A 15,668-nucleotide genomic window follows, 5' to 3' on the forward strand; every position below is an offset into this window, starting at 1 on the left:
GCAGGGCCGGGGGCCGCCGCCCGCGCCCTTCCGCGGCCGCGCAGCGCCCTCCGCAGGCCAGGCCGGCCCCGCGCGGCTCCGGGCCCGTCCCCGTTCCGGTCCCGGTGCCGCAGGTGCGGGCGGAGGCACCTGAGCTCCGCCCGCGGTGCAGGCGCAGCTCCAGCCGCGGCGGAGCCCGGGGCCGGGAGGGGCTGCGTCCGGCACGGAGCCCCGGAGGGAAAGCGGTGGGGTTTCCCCGCTCCGGTTCCCCGGCTCCAGTTCCAGCCTCGCACATCCCCGTCCCGGGGCCCCGCCGCATCCCGGGGCGGGAATACGGTGCCCCGGAGAGGGGGCGGCCCCAGGCGGTGCTGGGGGTAGGGAGGGGGACGGGAGCGCTCCCGGAGCACGGACCACACGAGGCTGAAAAGTTTAAAAAAATATTTATTGATATGCTAAAAAAGAACAGTGGAAAAGTCATACAAAAACCCCCACCCGACGCAACCATTTCCTAGTGTTTTCCTGCAAATAAATTAAAAGCAGCCTAGAGCTGGGGGGCTACACTAGCGTTAGTGTCCAGGAACACTGGAAAACTGCGCAAGGAACGCGAGCGAGGGGCCGGGAAGGACCGGGACGCTGCGTGGGGAGCTGGTCCTTCTCCCATAACACTCATGCTTTCCCAGGGCAATAACATCTCCGACTTTTGTTCTCAGAAAATAACAGCAAACAAACATCTGCAGTTTAAAGCAATTATAAGTGTCATACAGGACCGATTTGGCTCTCTCTTTAATTAAAATGTACAAATCAGAGCAGTGACTGGCACAAGTTACAAGAACAATTGTTTGTTTTCACCTATCTCAAATTTCTGTCAGTAAAACCTTTCTCCTGGCTCTGGAGCCCTTCACACACAGCTCAGAAACTCAACACAAACCAAACCCCTAAACTATCTCCATCCCTCCGTGTACTCCTGGATTTTTTTGGTACAAAATATATATATAAAAATAGACTCAGTTTCTCAGGAAGATGGCTGAATCGGCCACCTCTTCCAGTCCAATGGAAAACAACAAGGATGCTTAACCAGATTACGCCTGGGGAAAATATCCATTCACCATACAAATACCGCAGGACTTTTCACATCGGAAACGCCTTAGAAAATGACAAGTGACAAACCTTTAATTGCCTGTCTGACACCCGGCTGAATATGCCAACCCATAGCAGCAAACTCAAAAGAAAAAGGAATAAAAAAAGGTAGAACGTGAATCCTAGTGGTACACAGCCAGGGTCTGCACCAACCAGGGGTCTTCCAACCCCTGTCCAAAGATTCCAGTCAATTACTCACAGGATGTGTCTTTGGGAGGCAAACCCCAGCAGGAACCGTGCACTCAAATCCCCCAGCGCTGCTGGGAGAGCCAAGATTCTGGAACACCAAGTGAGAAAGGGGCTGGGGAAGAAATTCAAGGTGAGATGACCAGAAAAAAATCCTGGATTATCATTTTCACCATCGTTAGACCTTTGGAATTGAACCCGCTGGTGAGCAAAAGGCACAATAGCAAGTGGTGACAGCAGAGTCCTGTGCTGCTGGAGGGGACATGCCTGGAAGGGTGGGTGATGGAGGGAGCTGCCCAGTGTTGGGATACATGTCCCCTTTGCCCAAGCAGGAGGCAGGAGCCAGGCTCCGCATGGAGAAACCTGCAGGAGCTTAGACCGTGGCTCAGGAGGGAGCAGCTGGCTCGGAGCCGGTGTGCAGCAGCCCTTCACCTGCTGTCACAGCTCATCTCCTGCCGCCACCCTCTGGGCCTGGCCCCTTCTTGGAGTGTCTTCAGATGTTCTTCTCCCCCTTGGAGAAACCAATCCACACATCCTATTGCTGCAGGCAAGAGCATCCCTGCCAGGCCAGCTTCCCCTCTGTGGGAATCGCTCAGCAGGGCTCTGCATGACAGCTGCGTGTCCCACCGGGGACCAGGACACCTCTCCCATCGGTGTCACCGTGCCCCCAAGACCCTGTGACCACCCTGCTTTGCATAGGCACAAACCTGTGGAGGGACCGCTGTCACAGACTAGGCTGAGATAAGGACGGTCCAAAAGGCACATCGTCAATCAGTTTGGGTTTGGAAAGGCCAAGTAGCAAACATTTGGTGTGTGGGTGAGAGCATCACCCCCATGCTCCCAGATTCCTTGATTCTTCTCCCAAAGCTCTCGTACCCCCAGCACAAGAGCACAGCACAGAGCATGCCCGGGGCACTGGTTTCTGCTGACACAGGCCAGTGCTTCCTTGGAGCTCGTTTGGCAAAGTTACAGTAGAAGGTAAACTGCACAGACTGGGACATTTTGGCATCACCTGAGAATGATCCCACTGCCAGCCAGCGGCAGCAGCCGTGACCATGGGGGGCTGCCGCATCAGGGGGGTCAGAAGTACGTGTACCCCCAGTTTGGTCAGGATCCACACTCCTGTGTATGAAGACACTGTGAGTGGCCCTGCCTGTGGCTAAGGGAAACGCCTACCCTGGTGCCAGGTCAGTCACCTGGTGGCCCCCTACACAGTGGCCTGCTGGAGGGGCCCACCAGCAGAGCGACATCTGAACCACCCGGGGGAGTGGGCAGCCGCCAGCTGTTCATCACCTCTGAGAAAAAGACTCAGCATCAACAGAACTAAAATGCCCTCGAATGCTACTAAACTCTGCCTGAACTGCTGCTAATTTTGGCTTGTAGGAGAAATCTGCAGTAGGGAAAACGCTGCAGTGAAAAAGCCATTATTGGGTGCAATTACAAGCCAAAAGGAGCACCCCAGCTGCTGGGACGGCCAGGGGAAGGTGAACAGCTGCTCAGGTGCTCTGGTTCCTTGGGGAACAGCAGCCTGAGGCACCCACTGGCCTTAGCCCTTCTCCCTCTCCTCTCCTTTCCTTTCCCACCACTCCAGACCACCTGTGCGGTGGCCTCGACCAGCTTCTGAGCATTCTGGAGAAAACCATGGATGATCAGCGTGAGTCTAACCCAGGGAGCAGCCAAGGCTGATTCGGCCGTTCAGTGGTGAGGAGGGCTCAGCCAAACTGCGGCACTGACCTCACAGACACCCGGCAGTCCCAGCACCGAACTACCTGCTGCTGGAAGGGTTCACACGTTCTGCCCAGCGCCGAGCTCTCGGTTGCAGCGTGGCTTTGGGACATCCTGTTCATGTAGTGCACGATGGAGCTCTGCCAGCTGATGGCCTGGCTGGGGCTCACCGAGCCGCTCTTCATCATGTTGGGCAGGTTTTCCACGTTCTGCAAGGCTTAAAAAATATACCCCAGCTCAGTCCCTAGGAGTGCCTGGAACCTGCTGAGCGGGAGGTGGAGATGCTGGCAATGCCAGGATGAGGCAGAGAAGCGGTGTGTGGGCTCCCTGGGCTGCCCAGAAATTCACGTTCCTCTGAAGTGAAGCCACTGCAGAGAAGCTGGTGGATCTTGCTGGCTCTCAAGGCAGGACTTTCCTCCAGCAGGAAGGAGACACCCTCCAATAAAAGCACCTCTGCCACCTGTTCTGTTAGTGGCATCCAGGACCTACCCTATCTTAGACTGGGGTTATTCCCCTCCCTCATGAAAAAAAAAATAAATTCCTTAAGAAAAAATGTAAACAATATTTCCCTATCAGCTGGAAACCCCAATAGAAACGTTGTGGGTTTCCCATCATTGGAAATGACCTCACCCAGGGGGGTGGCTGGGCTGAGCGTACCCTGAAAAACCCCCGAATGCACCTGCCCCCCCACAGCCTCAAGGGCTGGGAGCAGCAGCTGCCTCATTTGGATTGACTTGCAGTTCCCCATGGCTCACAGACAGATCCACAGGAAGCCCAGAAGAGAATCTCCTGGTCCTCTCCCAGGTATAAGACTGTCCCATGGCAGCTCCGCACCTCCCCAAGGCCAGCAAGCTGCAGACCTTGGCATCTGCTGTTTCAAAGCAAAGAGACCTACGTGCAGTGAAGCCTGGCTCAAAACTGGCCAGCCTGACACCCCCGGCAGCACCAGTGCCCCCACTCACAGAGAATGGCATCGACCACCCTCACATGGGGCACGGCTCCAGAAGAGGATGGAGAGGAGCCAGGACCCGCTGGCAGTTTGGAGCAGGTTTCACTGCGTATTTGTCCAGCCTTTCCAGACACAAGTTCCAGCAGGTCTCATGAGGTCTCCACGTTCACTTGAAGAAAAAAAAACCTGATGGAAGAGCTGGGCAAAGGTGAGGGTGAGGCTGAAGGACCCTCTCCCTCCTCTCATGCTCCTGGGCTCAGTATTGCCGCAGGTTGAAAAACCCGACGCTGGTGGGGGACTCCTTGACTGTCACTGTGATCAGGTTAGCGGTAACATCGGTGACAAAGACGTGCTCAATCAGGCTGCGGGTGGGTTTCCAGTCCTGGCTGGTCTGGATGGAGACAGACATGTTCTGACCCGCAGCTGGGAGGGAAGCTGAATCCCGGTCCGAATCTGAGCTGGTGTCCTCGCCTGTGCTCACTTCAGACAGGGCGGCTGGTTTGCGGCTCTCTGTGGCCGCACGTCCCTCTTGAGCACCAGCTGAGCCACCTTTGGCCAAGTCCCTGTCACCTGCCCGGTGTGCCTGCTTCTTGCTCTTGCTGCCGTCCCCCCCTGGGAGCGTCCCAGCACTGGCAGCGTTCAGCCCGGCCCCCACCGCGCCGCCCTTGGCACCGCCGGCACCCGCAGTGGCCGTGCTGCCACCAGAGCCCTTGGCCAGGGAGCCGCAGAGGTGCCGGGGGAGGCTGCTCCCGCTGGCCACGCTCGGCCCGTTTTTGACACTTTGCAGGTTCAGAGCCTGGAGGTTCAGCTCCTGGCTGGAGGCTGGCTGGATGCCGGCCCCAGACGAGCTTGACGGCGTCTTGCTGCCGTTGGGCAGCGTTTGGCCTCCCGCAGCAAACGCCGATTTCTGGTCCCCTCCGGCGCTGCTGCCAGGAGCCTTTGCAGTTTTGGGTGCCTGTACGTTCAGCCCCAGATCCCCAGAGCCTTTCTGGCTCCTCATTTTCAAGTCCAGCCCTAAGCTGCCCTTACTGGCTGCCTGTGCCTTCAGCGCCAGCCTGCCCAGCGCCGAGCTCTCAGCTGCAGTGTGGCTTTGGGACATCCTGTTCATGTAGTGCACGATGGAGCTCTGCCAGCTGATGGCCTGGCTGGGGCTCGCCGAGCCGCTCTTCATCATGTTGGGCAGGTTTTCCACTGATGACCCCCCCGAACTGAGCCCAGCCAAGGCGCCCGGTGGATCCTTCAGCACAGCCATACCTGAGCCCTGCATGCTGTGCTGGGGCTGCAGCTTCCCCACCAGCTTGGCACTGCCCCCCACCTCCTTCCGGGACGTTTTCAGCACCTTTGTCAGGTTCACGGTCCTTCGAGCTGCTTTCTGCTCTGGGGGAAGAGGTTTCCGCCCACGCTTCTTCCTGGAAGTGTCTTTCATGTCGGGCTTGGCCACCAGGATCTGAGCTTTCTTCTGTGGCACCGGGTGCGTCTCTCTGCTGCGAGGACCTCTCTTTGCTTCCAGATCACTTTCATCCTCTTCATCGGAGGAGGAGGAGGAAGAGGAGGATGTGGAAGAAGAGGAGCTACTTGACTTAGTTTTCGCAGGCATCTCTGGTTCCTGCAAAGCAACAGAGACAGGGAGAGTTAACAGCAATGACCAAGGAATGGTTACAGGCACTGCAAACCCTTCAGGGCAGCCTGGCCAGGGCCTCATACACACACAGGTTCTTTCTCCGTGTAGCTGATCTTCAGGGATCCCTTAGCTGATGTGAGGAGCTGTGTGCTTGAGGCCACCCCCACGCCCAGTGTCCTCCAAGGCCAGAGCCCCTCCCGTGCTGCCACAGCTGTGGGTTCCGATCACTGCTGGGACTCACCACGTGTTTCCTGGGCCTGCCCCGCGGCCGCTTGCCCCTCTTCCGATTCTGCACTTCTTTTTCGTGTTCCCTGGAGAAAACAAGGATTAAGGACAAGGTTTACAGGGAAGAAAAAAATCTGGGGGAACTGAGGCAGCCGGGTAGGGACCGGAGAGCATCCCTGTCTGCATCAGCAACATCCCTGCAGCTTCCAGCAGCCAGTGATGGACCACATGGTGTTACTCATACTAGATCTGTGCCTTTTCCAATTCCCAGTGAGCTTTGCCATTTTTCTGGCACAAGGGGATCAGGCGAAGGGAAGGATCTGTCCTGGCCCTGCTAAGCCTTGCTTTGGTTATGCCCCTGCAGTGCTGAGCTTCCATGCTGAGTGTGGGAAAAGCAAACGCATTCCCTGGAAGCTCAGTGAGTCCTCTCCTTCCACCTCTCCTGCACCTCCTGGTCTGGCCATGGTGGCCCAGCTGGAGGCTGGGGTACAGGGATGGTTCAGGTCACTGTACTTGCTTCCTAGTTCTGTTTAAATGGGATGGTGTTAAGATGTAACACATCCAGCTGATTAAACACCATCCTGTCTGCACTCAACACCAGATCCTATTCTTGAAAAAATGGATCCAGAAACCAGTTATAATTGAATCCTATAATAAACTTTAATGATTTTTATTTTTATGAAGTCAAAATACTTGGCAGCACTATGTCTGCCATAGCCAGCTGGCTACTCCTCTGCTCCACGTGTGATTCCTGGGATGCAACGGCTGTGGAAGGATTGCTGTTCTCAGCCCGGCTCCGGGCAGGAACCATGGGCCTGACTGAGGAAAGACACCATTTTGTTCTGCCATCCAGGTTGTTCAGCCTGGAGAAGGCTCTAAGGAGACTTCAGAGCACCTTCCAGTACTTAAAGAGGCTCCAAGAGAGCTGGAGAGGGACTTTGAGCAAGGGCCTGGAATGACAGGACACAGGGAATGGCTTCCAGCTTCCTGAGGGCAGGGTTAGATGGGGTATTAAGAAGAAATTCTTCCCTGTGAGGGTGGGGAGGCCCTGGCACAGGGTGCCCAGAGAAGCTGCAGCTGCCCTATCCACAGTAATGTCCAAGGCCAGGTTGGACAGGACTTGGAGCAACCTGGTCTAGTGGAAATGATGGGGTGGATTGGGAAGAGCTTTAAGATCCTTCCCAATCCAAACCATTCTCTATGATTTTCTCCCAGATATTATTTCTCTCACCCTCCCAGAGCTTCACCCTCCAGATGTTTGCTTTAATGCCTCACAAGCCCAGGCACCACCTCCCCCCAAGGGTTGCTCACCCCCCAAGCACAGCCAAGGCCCCAGAGCGCTGAATGGGGACCTCGAGCCCCAGGTCTGTGCCGGGCGCTGCCACATTCCCTGGGTGCACCCAGAGCACAACTGGGCCATAAACCCTCGGTGTTTGTCTGGCCAGGGCAGAGCTTTTCCAGGTAGACCTGGACCGTGACTCCAGGGACAAACAAAAGGGCCTGGCCACAAAGGGCCCCGCCAGCTCCAGGCTGTTGTTTCCAACAACTTCCACCACACGTGCAGCCAATTAGAAGTTAATTGACTTTACAGTTTGCTTAGAAATATTTAGAGTTTGCTCACTTCTTTTGGAAAGCCAGGAGCAGCCGGGGGTCCAGGATGTTCTCCTCAGGCTCCCAGCTGTTGTGCCTGCAACAGAGGACATGGACTGGGTGAGAGTGGGGGGCCGGGCCCCCACCGCCGCTCCGGCAGCGCCGCGGCACCGGGGGGTTCACCCAAGGACAACCGGGCCTGGCACGGACCGGGGCATGCCCGTACCGGGGGCCGGCACAGCCGGGGGGTGGGCAGGGGAGAGAGGCCGGGGGAGGGAGATCGGGAAGGGGGCGGCCACGCCGCCGCGGGGCGAGGCGAGCCCCGCGCATCCCGGGGGAGCTCCGGTTTCAGCAGAGCGGGCGAGGGGCGCGGGGCCGGCACAGACGGGGGGGTTGCGGCGACTCCAGGGGGGATTGGACCGACCCGGGGGGGAGCGGAGCCCCACGCGGTGGCGGGGAGGGCCCGGCCGCGGCCGCGCTTATTTGTAAACAAAAGGAGCGGCACGACCCAAACAAAAGCGGGCGGGCGGGCGGTACCCGCGCCCCGCACCGCAGCCCGCTCCGCACCGCGTGGTTCCGCGATCCGCGCAGCCCTGCACCGCACCGCACCGCGCCCCGCACCGCGCCCCGCACCGCCCCGCTCACTTGGAGGACCAGCCTCGCCACTTGACCAGGTACTCCAGCTTGCCCTGCGGAGAGAGACGGGGAGAGAGGCGCGTTAGCGGCGGCGGGGGGTGCGGAGGGGTGCGGGGAGGGCGGGGGTGCGGGGGCGGCGGGTCCCACCTTGCGGAGCCGCTTGCTGAGGATGCACTCGGCGGCGAAGACCTGCTCTCCCACGCTGCTCAGCTCCTCCATGGCCCCGGCCGCGCGCACACCCCCGCGCACTCACACACAAGGGGAGCCCCCGGGCGCGCCCCCGACGGCGGCCGCGCGCGCTCCCACCCCCCCTAGCCCCCCCCAGATCCACGCGCGCCCCCCGGCACCATACGGCGGGGGGGGGGGGGGGGGGGGGGTGTCCCCAAATTCCCCGCCGGCCAATGGGGAGCAGGGGGCGGGGCGATCCGGCGCGGGGGGTGGGGGGAGGCATTGTCTGTGTGCGACCCCTCCTCTTCCTCCCGCGCGGGGGCGGCCGCTGCCCGGCCGGAGCGGGGACAATGGGGTGGCCCGGCCCGGGGCTTTGTTTCCCCGGGCAGTGCAGGGGGGTTCCCCGGCCGGCCCCGCGGGGGATCCCCCCGGTCCGACCCCGCGAGGGATTCCTGCTGCGAGGACCCGGGCTCCGACTCTCGCGTCCGGGGTCCCTTCTGGGGACAAAGCACCCTGGGGCTGGGGCAGCCAGCGCTGGTCCCCGCCGGTCCCCGCCGGGCCGGAACAGGCGGCAGCAGTACCGGCACGTTTTAGTTCTAAAATAGTTGATTATAATAGAATAAAAGATTTCCCAGGGGGGTGGGCCGGTTGTGACCCTCGCGCGGTGCCGGCTCGCAGCTCGGTACCGCCCGGCCCACGATCCCTCCCGAGCCGCACTACCGGGGGTGCGGCGGCACCGACCGCGCCGGCACCGCACGCACCGAGGCGTGCAGGGCTGCGTGAGGAGCTGCTGCACGGCGGTTGTGCGCTGTGGGCGTGGAAGGATGAAATATGGTGCTTTACAGGCATGGAAGAAGATGAGTCAGCACCTCAGGGAGTTCTCCTCCGCGGGCCCGGAGCCTGCCGTTAACCGTGCGGGAGCCGCAGGGATATGAATTGCCGTCGCCCCGGCGCCTGGGTGCCCGCGGCGCGCAGGGACTGAGCAGGAGCCGGACGGGCCATGGGGTGTCCTGCGTGGGGCCTCGCCCGCACCCCGGGCACTGCCGTCTCCGGTAAGCGATGCCGGGTTTAGCGATGCCGGGTTTAGCGATGCCGGGTTTCGTGATGCTGGGTTTAGAAAAGCATTTGGAGCTGCAGAGGGTGCGTTGCGCTGTCCCCGCTGCGGGGGAATGTCACCACGGGGACCCTCTGTATGAGGGAATGAGAAACCGGACTGACTCGGGCTCTGCGGGATGTGGACGTGCCTGGGGTGCTGGGTCGATGCCAGGGGGTTGTCCTGGGCCGGGCGCTGTCACCTTTCATTGTTTTCTTTGACAATTACCGCGGCCGTTCGCTGACGAGAAGAGCTGTAGGAGCATTTTTTTAGCCGAAGGTGACACAGAATTGTAACACAGCGCCGCACTTTTTGTTTGAGTTCATTTACCTTCTGCCAGCTCGGCTCTTTGTGTGCGACACCTCTTAGATTTTAGAAAAAGCCCGGTGTGACCTCCCATTCCTGTGTGCCTGAGCCGTGCACAGACAGCCCGGCATCACCGTGGCGTGGGTGCAGCCCAGGGCATGAGGAGCCGCTGGGGCCCTCCTGGCTGCAGGGACGCGGCTCTGAGAGATGATCCCTGCCGGGAATGAGCCCTGATTCGGGTGATGCTGGGTGAGCTCCTCTCCCCGCTGCCCCTCAGTGCTGCTGTTCCTGTGCTCCCCACGAGGATGCAGGGCTAGGGTCGCTGTTCTCTCCCTTGCCGGGGCCGGGAAGGGAAGGCCGTGTGAGTGGAGAGGCTCCATCCGCTGCCTGCTGAGCTGGCGAGGGACTGGGGGTCAGAAGTGGGAGCAGCCTATGACATTCGTGCCTCTTTAGGGACCACAGCGTTTGTGGGGCTGTGCCATCAGCATTGTCCCTGGTCCCTTGTGGGGTCTCTGAATGATCTCTAATGCTGCTCAGCCCCCATGCCACGTGTCCTGTTCCTGCTGAGGGTGAAAAGGACTGTGCTGCTCTTTGGGCTGGAAATCTCCTTTTTCCTCCCAGGGGTTTACTAAAAACTGGTCCTGGGCAGTCCCTGGGCTACCGTGGGCTCCATGCTTTTTACCTCTGGCAGAGTGGGGTATCCCCAGGGCTTCTGGGATGTCCTGTTTCCACTTGGTCAGCCAGAGGAGACCATCCCAGCCATGGAGCTTCCCTGGGCATTGCTGGCCGGAGCCGCCGCAGGGGCTGCACCAGCTGGGGCTGCTGACTGGGGCAGGACGAGATGCCCCCCACTGCTTCCAAAGCTGTGGCTCCACCTGCGAGTGCCTTTTTGATAAATTCAGTGTTTCCCATCCCCGACAGGGACTTCACCTTTCTGGAGAAACTCAGGAATATGCAGTGAACAGCTTGGCCCCGTGTTCCTGCTGAGCAAAGTGACAGCGGGGCCAATAAATTCACCAATCACCACGAAAACTGTTGTCATCTTAAAAATGAGAGTCAGACCCCTGAACTAATCTGATGGAACATGATTTTGTAGCTTTTCCCAAGTACGCCAGGCATCCCAGGAATGCCGTGCGTCCTGTGTTATGTCTGTAGCAGGGGCTGTCAGGCTGAAGTGGGGGTTTGGTGTCGGAGGAAGGGACAGGGAACTGAGTCCCCTTTGCCTGTTGAGGGGGAAGGGGCTGTGCTGCTCCCTGGACTGGAAATCTGTATTCTATACCCAGGGGTTTACTGGGAGCTAGTTCTGTGCACCCCTGGGCTGCTGTGGGCTCTGTGCTTTCTGCCCATCCTGTCAGGCCGAGTGAGGGACGTGGCTGCTTTCTGGGGGCTTGTGGAGCCCTGGCCCGCTAGGTCCAGGGTGGGGGTCAAGGTCCAGGGTTGGGATCAAGGCCATGGGTGTTCCCACAGGGCCCCTGGCCTCTGTTTTGGTGCTGAACCCCCCCCAGAGCAGGTGCATTCCCTCCAGCTCCGTGGGACCCCCATGCCAGAGGTGACGGGGGTGCCTGAGGAGGGGTGTGATGTCCCTGACTTCAGAGGGTGAGGCTGGGGCCAGCCCAGGGAACAGCTGGGCCATGGTGGCCATGTTTGTTGTGGGCAAATGGTGGCTGTTTTTCCCAAGGCATCAGCCAATCAGAGCCAATCTGTGTCAGCAGCACAGAGATCTGCATATCATTTGGGTACTGCAGCCAGCTATGGAGCTGTGCAGCTTCCAGGATGGGGTGGCCGGGGACCACATCGGGTCTGGGTCCTGTGGCCGTGTGCGGGAGCCATAGGGGCACGTGCCATCCCCAGACCAGGCATTTTGTGAGGCAGCAGTGTCCCCACACACCATGTGCCATAAATAAATACGTGTCCTTGTATGTTTGTTGTTATGTTCCCATCCCGGAGTGGTTGGGACCCCTGGGCAGTGAGCAGCTTCCCAGTGCAGGAAAAAGAAAAGGAAGCAAATGGTGTGGAAATGCATGGCAAATTGGGATGCAATACACAGCGGGGCTCTCCCTGCTGCGTGACCCCCAGCCCGGGGAGGGGGGCGATGGGGAATGAATTACGTGGGGATGGGAGGGTGGGAGGAGACGCGGGGATCAGGCAGCGACTGTGTCCGGGCAAGGCCGGGCTGGGCTTTGGCCTTTGTCATTGGGAAATGTTTGGTGAAAATGTCCCACACTGCCAATGCACAAGGTATGAGGAGCAACGTGAAGGGCTGGGAAAGGCTCAAAGGACATGCAAAATTTGACAATTTTGGGTTTTCCTTGGAAGAGGCCGGGCTAGAGATGGCTCCTGGGCTGGGGAGCAGGGAGCAGGAGCCGCTTTAGGTTCTGTGTGTCTGTGGGGTTAAAACTCGCACCCACTGCGGGAAGGATCCGTCTCATCTGTCTGGCCTGGGACATCGAAGCATCCATCAGCCCGGGGCACGTTGTCAGGGGCACGAGGGGATCGTGAGATTTCGGTGTGTGACGTGCATCCCTTGGAGCATCCCTTGGAGCATCCCTTGGAGCATCCCTGCGCGTTGTGGTGCAGCCAGAGCCGCAGTGGGTGCTGGGGAGTGCCCCGGGCCCGGCGGCAGCCGGGGGTGGTTCCCTCAGGACCGAGGAGCAGATCCCTCCCCGCGGGAGCCACCGGGGCACTGATGGCCCCGGGGCAGCGGCCGGCGCTGGGCGAGGGGCTGGTGGCCGCGGGTTTGGGGAGATGCTCTGGGCCGGGGTTTTACCGTGAGCTGCTTCCCCCGCCCGCGCCGGGAGCTCGGGGCGCTGCTCGGGAGCCCTCGGCCGCCGGCTGCCGGTACTGCACCGGCACAGCGCCGCTGGGGACACCGCCGGGGCGGGGGGCGGCGGGACGGAGCAACAGGAGCGGGTCTTGGGCCAGCGAGGGGGATCCCCCAGCTCCCCCGTGCCCAGAAGCACCGGGCTCGGAGGATGATCCGTGCTGGAAGTGCAGCTGGATCAACACCGTGTCCAGCGCGTTGCATTCGGCTGCCCCGAGTGAAAACAGCTGCACCTCGGTGCGTCTCATGGCAAACCCTGTGACTGAAGGGCGATGGAAACCTTCCTGCAGGGATATGTCAGGGTTCAACCTTTCTCCAGGATGGTCCCTTCCTCACCATGGATTTTTCTGGCAGAGCTCTGTCTCACCCAAATGCTGCTGGTTGAGTCAGGAACTCAATTCCTGTTCCCAGTTGAGGAAAAATCAGCTCTCAGATGAGGATTTGTGTCAGGAGGTTGGTCACTACAAACTCCATGTTCCCTGTGTGAGTCTGGGAACCAGACTGGGACCAGCCCTCTGAGCACCGGAGCTTCTCAGCACTTAGAGGCTTATAAAAAAGAGGGAGAGTGACGTTTTAAATGGGCAGAGAGTGATAGGACAGGGAAGTGGTTTTAAACTTCAGAGAGGAGAGATTCAGGTTAAATGTTAGGAGGAAATTCTCGTCTGTGAGGGTGGGGAGGCCCTGGCCCAGGTGCCCAGGGAAGCTGTGGTTGCCCCATCCCTGAAGCGTCCAAGGCCAGGCTGGACAGGGTTTGGAGCAACCTGGGATAAGTGGAAGGTGTCCCTGCCCATGGCAGGGGGTGGAATGAGAATGGGCTTTAAGGTCCCTTCCAACCTAAACCATTCCATGGGTTTGTGATCCTGCTCTGTACCTGCTGGGCACCCTGGGCATGAGGACACTCAGAGCCTGGTTCCAGTGGGTTCTGAGCTCTGCAGGCTCTGCCAGGATCTCCAGGATAGCAACTTCCCAACAGAGCTGGCTGCCTCTGCCCGTAGAATGTGCATGGCTGTGCTGACCTGCATGGGAACTCCCAAGGTCAGCAGCAGGATAACTGGGAGGGTTTCTGTGCACTCCTACCATTAATACCAATTTCAATGGCGTGCACAGCGCTGGCCATGCTCCCCTTTCAGAGCCTCCCTGCTCCTGCTGTCGCCCTGACCCCCACCCCAGCACAGTTTCAAGCCAAACATTTTCTTCCTGTTTTTCTGAGGGTGCGGCTCTTGTTTCATCTCCTTGGGTGAAGCCGATGCAGTGAGCGAGTCTCTATGGCAACAGATGTTTATCGAGCCCCTGAGATGAGGCACAGGGTTGGGGAAAGGCACCACAGCATCTGGGAGGGGTCTGGGGGTGCTGGAATGCCCCCCTGGAGGGGCCGGAATGGGGGCTGCTGGATGGGGGGTGTCTTGCTCCCTGTCCCCTAAGCCCCAGCCTGGCTGAGGGACCCTGCGCTGCTTCCTGCAGAGGGAGGTTTGGATTTGTACAGGGGCTTTTGCCTCAGCTCTGCTGTGGAGAGGTCCCGGGAGCCTGGCACAATCGGCCCAGGCTCTGCCAGCCCCGGCTCAGGAACTGCAGGGCTGGGAGTTTGCTGTAAGCTGGGGGGTCCTGGCCCTGGCACTGCCACATTCCCTGTCTCTCCAAAATATACCAACTCCCCTCCCAGAGCTCCCAGGAGCTGACTCGGCTGCAGTTGGGGCGGGTCTCAGCAGTTCTGCCATGGAGCAGCGCAGCCAGGCCCATCCTGGCTGCAGATTTGCTGCTCAGGGGTGCATAGGTGGCATTTCCCAGTTCTGTCCACAGCCAAAAGCACAGGCTGGTGCTGAGGGCACCCGGGGCTCTTGGGGCAGGAGTTGGAAGTGCTGATTGACTTTGGGATGCTGCCGAGGCTTCCGGGCTGGGGGTGCCATGGCCAGCCCTGCTCTGTGGCCAGCAGAGACGAATGGGGCCTCCCTGTCTCCTCCGCAGGTCCAGGCTGAGCGTGAGTGGGGCTTTCAGGGGAGGCTCCCAGCACACTCTGAACACCGTTTTAATTAGTTTAGATACTCAGCATGTATCAGCTGCCTCTGCTCCAAAGCCACCTTGGAGCTGTTCTGCCTCCCGCAGCTGCAGTGATGCAAACGTGGGGTGACCGTGTCGGGGTCAGGCTGTGCCTCAGTGCCGCCTTCCACAGCGCTGCATCCTGGCCTCACCCCAAAGCCTGGGAGAGGCGTCTCCCCCGGGGACTCAGTCATGCCGGAGGAGCGCGGGTAAGTAATTTAGAGATGTTTTGGGAATTCTGTCCAATTCCCTGAGCCTGGGACTGCTTGTCTTTGTGAGCCATGTCCTTTCCCATCTTGCCACGTGTTCTGGTAGAGTTGCCTGGAGCTTGGGGGCTGCCAGGACAGGAGAGCACAGCGCTGCGGGTGCTCGTTTCAGGTCTCTGCAGCCTGTAGGTATCGGCTGGAGGCGCGCCGTGCTGGAAGTGCCAGGGAATCAGACTGGGAGTTACTTGTTCTGGTGGTTCTCCGGACAAATTTGTACTGTGAAAGCAAGTGACAAACTCTGGTCGTGCAGCCACACACAGGCACGTGCAGAGCCACGAACAGTGAAGGATTCACCCTTCGTGGTTGCTCATGCCACGGTCCAGACCTGGCTGCACACAGAGGACAGAGGGGACAGGACGGGGGCAGTGGCAGGGTCCAAGAGGGTGCCCGCCCCTTCTCTTCAGCCCAGCCCATGCCCTGGGTGCTGTCAATGCTGACCCGGGGCAGGAAGAACACAGAGCCCTGCCTGAGGTGTGAAGCCCCTGCTGTGCCCCGCAGCGAGTGGCCTCAGGGGGCTCCACGGACAGACGAAACCCGGGGAGACCACTCCCAAACGGGGCACGTGTTTGCCTGGGTAAGAGTCCTTCCGGGGGTCCTTGGGGTCAGTTACCTGGTGGGGGTTAGAAAACTCCTCCCCAGCATCCCAGAACGAGAGCGAGTCCCAGCATCAGCGGCAGCTTCATGGCGGGATGGAGAGGAGAATCCGAACCTGCCGTGCCGAGAGGAGGGTGAGTGCCAGCCCTGCCCCGGGGCAGCTCCCGCCGCTGGGCCGTGGGACGGGTCACTGCCACCTCCTGCCACCCGTTCTGCTCCCCCCACCCGGCCGGGGAGCAGCTCCGCCCCCGGGGACACGGTGGGCCCGAGCGGCGGAGGGGGTGGGGGGGCACGGGCCGGTGCCCCGGAGCCGCCGCCAGGTGGCGCTGTTCCCGCGG

The 15,668-nt window shown here is 60.1% G+C and overlaps 3 protein-coding genes across 13 annotated transcripts in view; 1 reads left to right on the top strand and 2 right to left on the bottom strand.

Moving 5' to 3' along the window:
- Positions 1-400: 400 nt before the first annotated feature.
- CBX2 (chromobox 2) lies at positions 401-8,314 on the bottom strand. Its single transcript, XM_042025585.1, has 5 exons — positions 8,196-8,314; positions 8,058-8,101; positions 7,444-7,509; positions 5,839-5,908; positions 401-5,582 (listed from the first exon to the last, which is right to left on the bottom strand). Exons 1-5 carry the CDS (start codon positions 8,265-8,267, stop codon positions 4,233-4,235), a joined length of 1,602 nt encoding a protein of 533 aa, XP_041881519.1. The 5' UTR covers positions 8,268-8,314; the 3' UTR covers positions 401-4,232.
- The window catches only part of RBFOX3 (RNA binding fox-1 homolog 3), a 140,547-nt gene continuing 132,879 nt past the window's right edge, over positions 8,001-15,668 (top strand). For 5 of the 11 annotated variants that reach the window (XM_042025591.1, XM_042025602.1, XM_042025606.1 and 2 more), the window contains exon 1: positions 8,997-9,268. The gene's annotated coding sequence lies outside the window, so the exon portion shown is untranslated. Of the gene's footprint in view, positions 8,087-8,987; positions 9,269-15,668 lie in introns of those variants that run through there. The other 6 variants (XM_042025592.1, XM_042025598.1, XM_042025599.1 and 3 more) reach the window with 6 other exon arrangements.
- The window catches only part of ENPP7 (ectonucleotide pyrophosphatase/phosphodiesterase 7), a 6,820-nt gene continuing 5,355 nt past the window's right edge, over positions 14,204-15,668 (bottom strand). The window contains exons 5-6 of the mRNA XM_042025617.1: positions 15,347-15,445; positions 14,204-14,952 (exon numbers count right to left, since the gene is read on the bottom strand). Coding sequence (XP_041881551.1) covers positions 15,357-15,445 — 89 coding nt within the window. The 3' untranslated portion in view covers positions 14,204-14,952; positions 15,347-15,356. The remainder of the gene's footprint in view (positions 14,953-15,346; positions 15,446-15,668) is intronic.

This window comes from Corvus kubaryi, unplaced genomic scaffold (assembly GCF_017639235.1).
Source record: "Corvus kubaryi isolate FWS band 111438036 unplaced genomic scaffold, C.kubaryi_AGA036_p1.0 37272, whole genome shotgun sequence".
Taxonomy (NCBI): domain Eukaryota; kingdom Metazoa; phylum Chordata; class Aves; order Passeriformes; family Corvidae; genus Corvus; species Corvus kubaryi.